At 41.1% G+C, this 6000-nt stretch overlaps 1 protein-coding gene across 2 annotated transcripts in view; it reads left to right on the top strand.

The window, feature by feature from the left end:
- LOC117830438 (ankyrin repeat and fibronectin type-III domain-containing protein 1) overlaps positions 1-6000 on the top strand; it is a 223704-nt gene that overhangs the window by 61443 nt on the left and 156261 nt on the right. For both annotated transcript variants that reach the window (XM_034708559.1, XM_034708558.1), the window contains exon 3: positions 4750-4931. In XM_034708559.1, coding sequence (XP_034564450.1) covers positions 4750-4931 — 182 coding nt within the window. The remainder of the gene's footprint in view (positions 1-4749; positions 4932-6000) is intronic.

The raw sequence follows: 6000 nt of genomic DNA, 5'->3' as shown, positions 1-6000 counted from the left end.
GGCCAGTGACATATGGAGAGAAAAAATGATATTAAATAATATTTTGAAATCTTTAATAATAAACTAAATTAGTATGCATTCCCAGGAACTCCCTCTGTGTTTCAACAGCTGTGTAAACTCCACAAACAATGTTACGTTCAACCGAAAGTCCCAGGACCTCTGAAAAGTACTACCCCACAAGCAGGGGCTTTTCAGGGGGGAGATTAACTACCCCTGAACTAAATTTAGACCCTGGTTCCTCCGGTCGAAACGCATGTAGTTCCGGGGTAAAGTCCCTAGTTCTGGGGTAAAGTTCCTGCGGTCGAAAACGACTAAGGATGCTGGCTTTTGAAGCGTGTGCTGATAAAAGGCTGGTTGGACCCTTTCTTCTTTAGAGCAGATGATGCAGTGTCCATGATTTCCAAAAAGAAGGTCAAATTTTGTTTTGTTAGACCACAGCATCAGGTACAATCCCAATCATGCGCAAAGGGTTGTATAATTGGATGTTAACTTAAGTTAATATTGATAATTTTAAATGATTGAGTAGACACACAATGGACGAAAATGCTTGAAGGGCTGGTCAGCATTTTTTGTAACATTTAGACAGAGAAAAGCTTTCCCCCCTGCTTACATTATAATGCTACACTAGCTGACTCATTGCTTCACTTCATATTAAAGCCCCTGTGAGGACTTTTTCAGCTGGTTATAGAACAGACTGAAATTTATATTGATGCCTCTTTACGACCTACCAAAGCAAACGGCACCATCAGCAATGAGTTCAATTTACCATAAAATTCAGATCTGCACAAACTGCATGTCCCTGAACACAAGGGTAGTCTTCAAGCAGGATCAGTTAAGAGCTTGTCTTACAAAGCAGTGCAACTGATATACTTGGATTTATAGTCATTATTTTCACTCCCTAAAACAGCTTCCGGTGGATAGGTGTCAGGTGAGATAATTTAAAAAAACAGCAGTTATTCATAATGAATGTTATGGTTGACTTAAAGAAAAGCAGAATACATTTTTTTGGCAAAAAACAATACATACACATGATCAGGACAAGATCAGCTGAGACAAGACAAACCAATTTGTCCACATGGGGTGCCAAAATCAACACCAACTGAAAGTTTCTCATAGAAGCTTTAGATGGAGCAGTGTTAAAGAGAGGTATTGATCTTTTTATATTCAACCCTTCAGGGGCGATTCTAGGATTGGATGTTTAGGGATGCTGAGCACCCAGAGAGCTGCGGGGGGCGGTGGAGCTGCTGTATTTTTGTTGTTAAAATATTACGTTTCACCCAAGTACTGTATGGTTTTGAAACTTTTCTAGCTTGTTAAAAAGGACATCGCCACTTGCTTCATTATGTATACAAGTAAATCCCGGGCAAGACACCTCTCTACCTGTCCTCTCTTCTTTATGTCACCCAAGCCTCATATCGCACTAGGTCTAGTCAAGGCACTAGGTCCGGTACTTCTACTGTTTTCGTCCGTAACTCCTTTCGTTTTGCAGCAGCTAACGACTGGAATAACTTACAAAACACCCTCAAACTTTCAACTTTGACTCCACTCACAACCTTCAAGCTAAAACTTCAACAGATTGTAGTCGACTGTTGCTCCTGCTGATCACTTCGGACTTTACTTACATTCATTCTTATATATACACACATACTTTTTTACACCTTGCGCACATTGCTTGTTACTTGTTCACTTTTGTTCTATTTTATGTTTATTTGTGACTGTAGTTTAGATGTGTATGTGTTCCTGTTGGTGCCTCTTGGTCAGGTCATGTATGTAAATGAGAACTGGTTCTCAAACGTTTTACCTGGTAAAATAAAGGTTAAAAAATACAGGGAAAAAAGTAATAATACAGGAAAAAAAAGTAATAATCTCTCAATTTTAAGGTGCTGGGATTCAATTTAGGGGTGCCCCCCCCCCCCACACACACAAAAATGGACTACCCTTTAAGGAAAGCTAAGAAAGGCCCTGTTTAAACTATTCTTTTTAAACTATTAAAACATGTATATAGTTTTGAAAAAATATGCATATTTAAACATACATGTCAATAGCTCTTGTTCATAGTGTTTATTGCAAGCCTAAATGCATCTCATTGAAAATGCCAACACTGAGAACTCTACCTGCGTGTCCTTGGCTGATTTTTAGCCAGGCTTCATGTGTTTTGTTCCCAAACTTGTCACGCTAGAGACTCGAGGTCAGGCAGCTTTCACCTCTGCTCTGCTGACTCTGATGTCTGAAATGTTGGCCACGTTTCATTGAATTTGATCACATCAGGCTGATCAGAGCTGGCGTCAGGGGATTTGCTGCAGTGACTCAGTTTTATTGAGGTCCTTGCCTGTTCCATTAAACACAAGATGCAAGTAGTTCAGGGAAGTTTTTGTGTAATAGTCACATCTGTGTTCCTGTCATTTCATACAGTCTATTCAATGGATGTCTATGATAAAAAACACACATTTGTCTGTTCTTTGAAAACACTTAGCAGCTCAAAACATGCAAAGAGTTGAGATGAAAAAAAAGAAGCTGTTTAATTTGTCTACAATGTTTTATCACTCTTGTAGTAGATGTCTGAATGTGCTGTGGCTTGTCACCAATTTACAATTAAGCTGATTTTGTGATTGCAGTCATTGATTGGTGTCCCTCTGGACGCTGTGTGGTACCAACTGCTATCAAACAAAGCAATCACTATTGGTTAGGTTCCAAATGGCCTTCAGCTTGATTATGCTGAGGTGGAGGCAATTTCACTATTGATCAGACAGCTGCTCTCTTGTTGCTCATTAATGGTGCCCTGCATGTCTGTGCATACCAGAGTGTCTAGGAGTGAATCTAGGTGAGTATTTGCTGCTCTGCTGCTGGTATCTTTCTGCACAGAGAAAGTCTGTGTCTAATGGAAGAACACAGCACACACATGCACATTGACATAGTACTATCTGTGCAGAAATTCAATCAAAAGTTTAACTCAGGCTTAAACAAGAAACATTCTTTTTGCAAGGCAAGGCAAGGCAAGGCAAGGCAAGGCAAGGCAAGGCAAGGCAAGGCAAGGCAAGGCAAGGCAAGGCAAGGCAAGGCAAGGCAAGGCAAGGCAAGGCAAGGCAGCTTTATATGTATAGCGCATTTCATACACGAGGGCAACTCAATGTGCTTTACATTAAAAGATTAAAAGCATTGGAGACATTCAGAAAAGCATAAAAGAACATAATTAAAATGACAAATATAATAGAACAGAAAAGAAAAGGAAAATTAGAAATATAATAAAAATTACATTAAAATTTTCATTTAAAGTGAGTTAAAAATAGTTTAAAAAGACTTTTGAGGGAGTCTTGTAAAGAGACCGTTACAGTAGTCTAGTCTGCTAAAGATAAATGCATGGACGCGTTTTTCTGCATGCTGCTGAGACATAAGTTTTGTAAGATGCACTGGAAGGGAAGCTCTCCTAGCAAAAGTATGTTCACAATTTAGGCAAAACTGCAGTGGTTGACCAAAACAAAGCTTTTTTTTTTAAAGTTATGTTTTTGGCCTTTTTGCCTTTATTAGATAGTACAGCTGAAGAGAGACAGGAAATGTGGGGAGTAGAGAGTGGGGGAAGACATGCAGGAGATGGTCGACTGGCCGGGAATCGAACCGGCGACCCCTGCGACGAGGACTGCAGCCTCTGTACATGGGGTGCTTAGACCGCTAGGCCACCAGCAACCCCCGTCTTTGATAACTTTATGCAGCTTTTCAATTAGCACTACTGCATTTGGTTGCACTTTATTGGTGCTAATGCTAGCTGTGGCTACTCCTACTTGGTGCTTCAATACGTCTTTGTTGTTACTATGACTGTTCAGGTCACCTTCAAGATTTGAAACTTTGCATCTTTTTCCCTCCTCTCAGAATATTTGAAGCATGTTTTGAAAGTTGCAATCGTGTTATCCTCCTTTGAAACTATGGAAAACGTACACACTGCCATCGCCATTTTTACTCTCTCATTAGCTTGTTGCAGCTCCGATTGTTCTTCTTCATCTCTCTATGTAATAGCGGATTGCATATATAACCATTTACTCTGGAAGGCTTGTTGATATGTAAATGAAAACAACTTTTTCCAGTGTTTTTATTGGATAAAATTTGAACATTGGAGTAATACAAAGGGGACAGTTCTGAGAGTATTGTAATATGGGGTTGAAACAATCTCTAGATCAGCCATGGTAGCATAGGAGCATATAAAAAAAAAGTTTTTTTCAAGAGGTCAGGATCGACCTCTTAATACTGTTTGACTAACATATTGGTCTAGCTTCTGTTCCAAATAGGGTTGCAAACAGACTGTAAATAAAAATGGACAGCGTTGCTCCGCCTCTTCCCGTTGTACGGTTCTGAAGCCAAAAAATCCCTCTCCTGTGCGCCGCCATTGTGCAGCCAGAGCCTGTGAAGCCACTGTAATAAGCTCCCCCCTACAGCGTGACGTCTCAAGACGCTGTGTGTCCTTTGAAGTTTCACTCCATGGCGGCTGTGAATCAAAGGAAACCCGGAAGTAAAACCCTGTTTTTTAAACTCTAATAACTAACGAACCTAGGCTACGTTTCAATTTACGCACAGCTGCTGCACGGGCTGCTGGTTTATTCCTGTTTATTCCCATAAATTCCTGTTACTTCCCATGGAAAGTTTCCAACTTTGAAAATTCCCGGAATTTTGCAACCCCAGTTCCAAATGCCTCTTCTCTAAGATTTCGACTCATATTTTGATATAAAATGATAGAATTGTCTTTTTCTCTTGTCCAATCAGGTCCCTGGAAAGAAAGCTCCAGAGACCCCTACTGGCTAAGTCCCGGACTCTTCCCAGCATCCCGCAGTCCCCCACCGTTTCCAGGGTCAATCACTCTGACCTGATTGGTGGGAGTCCTCCTCGCAGGAAGAACCCGCTTGCTGCTGGCAGCCACCCAAAGGCCTGCACCCTGCCACCTGCAGGTAAAGAAAAATGGAGGCTGACACATGCAGAAGTGTTTTAGTTGGCTTGTGTTTGTGTTCTGAAACAGCAGGCGACCTTGCAGAATCGAGAGCATCTGTGTTATTCTTTCAGCTTCTCTGTTTGTTTTTCCAATCGTTTGTTCACATAATAACATGAACAAATCTGACTCTGACAAAGCCCCAGTAAGCTCTCCCAAATGCACATCAGTACACAATCATGATGCTTGAAACATCATTTTCACCCTGAAATGATTTTTCTGTCTGACCCTTTGGCTCGTTCACAAACAATCACTCCATGTCGACGCAGCTTCACTGTTCCTCACCTCTCTGAGAGACAGCCAGCACTTTCTTTAACTTTCCAATTCAACATGTTTGTTTCCCCTGTTGCTGTGCCCACAGCAGCTTGCCTGTTCCTCTGTCTGTTTTTCCTCTTTCTTTTTGTTCATAAATCAAACACACATCCTTCCCCCCCAGGAGGAGGAAGCTGTCATGGTGAGTCCTGATGTTGCAACCTGCTGACAGTGATATCTTTCATCTTATGGATGGATGATATGCCTTTTTTAGGAATGAAAACATTTATAGATGGTGAAAAACTTTGTGAATGGAACTCCTGCTTGAGGCAGCTTTGATTTATACGGATCAAAAAGGAGCTTTTTTTATCAAAATTTGAAAACACAAAGAAAACAAAATCCAGGGCCAGCTATGGTGCTTTTTGTGCCCCAAGTGAGATTATGATCGGGTGCCCCACTCCTAATACCAAAACCACACCATGGAGATGAGTCAACAACATAACTTTTGTTGATAGGAAAGTAGTTTTAAATGCTCCCGTTGGCGAGTATGTGTGCATACAGTAGACTAAGTAATTAAGGGTTGTCAGTCATTTTTGCTAGTCGGCACCAGAATTGCTAGTCAGTTACAGTTATTATTCATAGTTTCATCATTGCAAGCCTGGAGTGCTGGTCCTATGGTTTGACTGAGCTGTAGCGTAGCCACCCATCTGTTCCTGAGTGCTGTTTTGAAGCCAATCGAAGGCGGCAGCCATATTGGAAATGCGGAACTCAACCAGGCA

The sequence above is a fragment of the Notolabrus celidotus genome, chromosome 18, assembly GCF_009762535.1.
Source record: "Notolabrus celidotus isolate fNotCel1 chromosome 18, fNotCel1.pri, whole genome shotgun sequence".
NCBI classification, from domain to species: Eukaryota; Metazoa; Chordata; class Actinopteri; order Labriformes; family Labridae; genus Notolabrus; species Notolabrus celidotus.
Note: the sequence above shows the minus strand (reverse complement) of the source record. Positions and strands in the feature narration are given on the sequence as shown.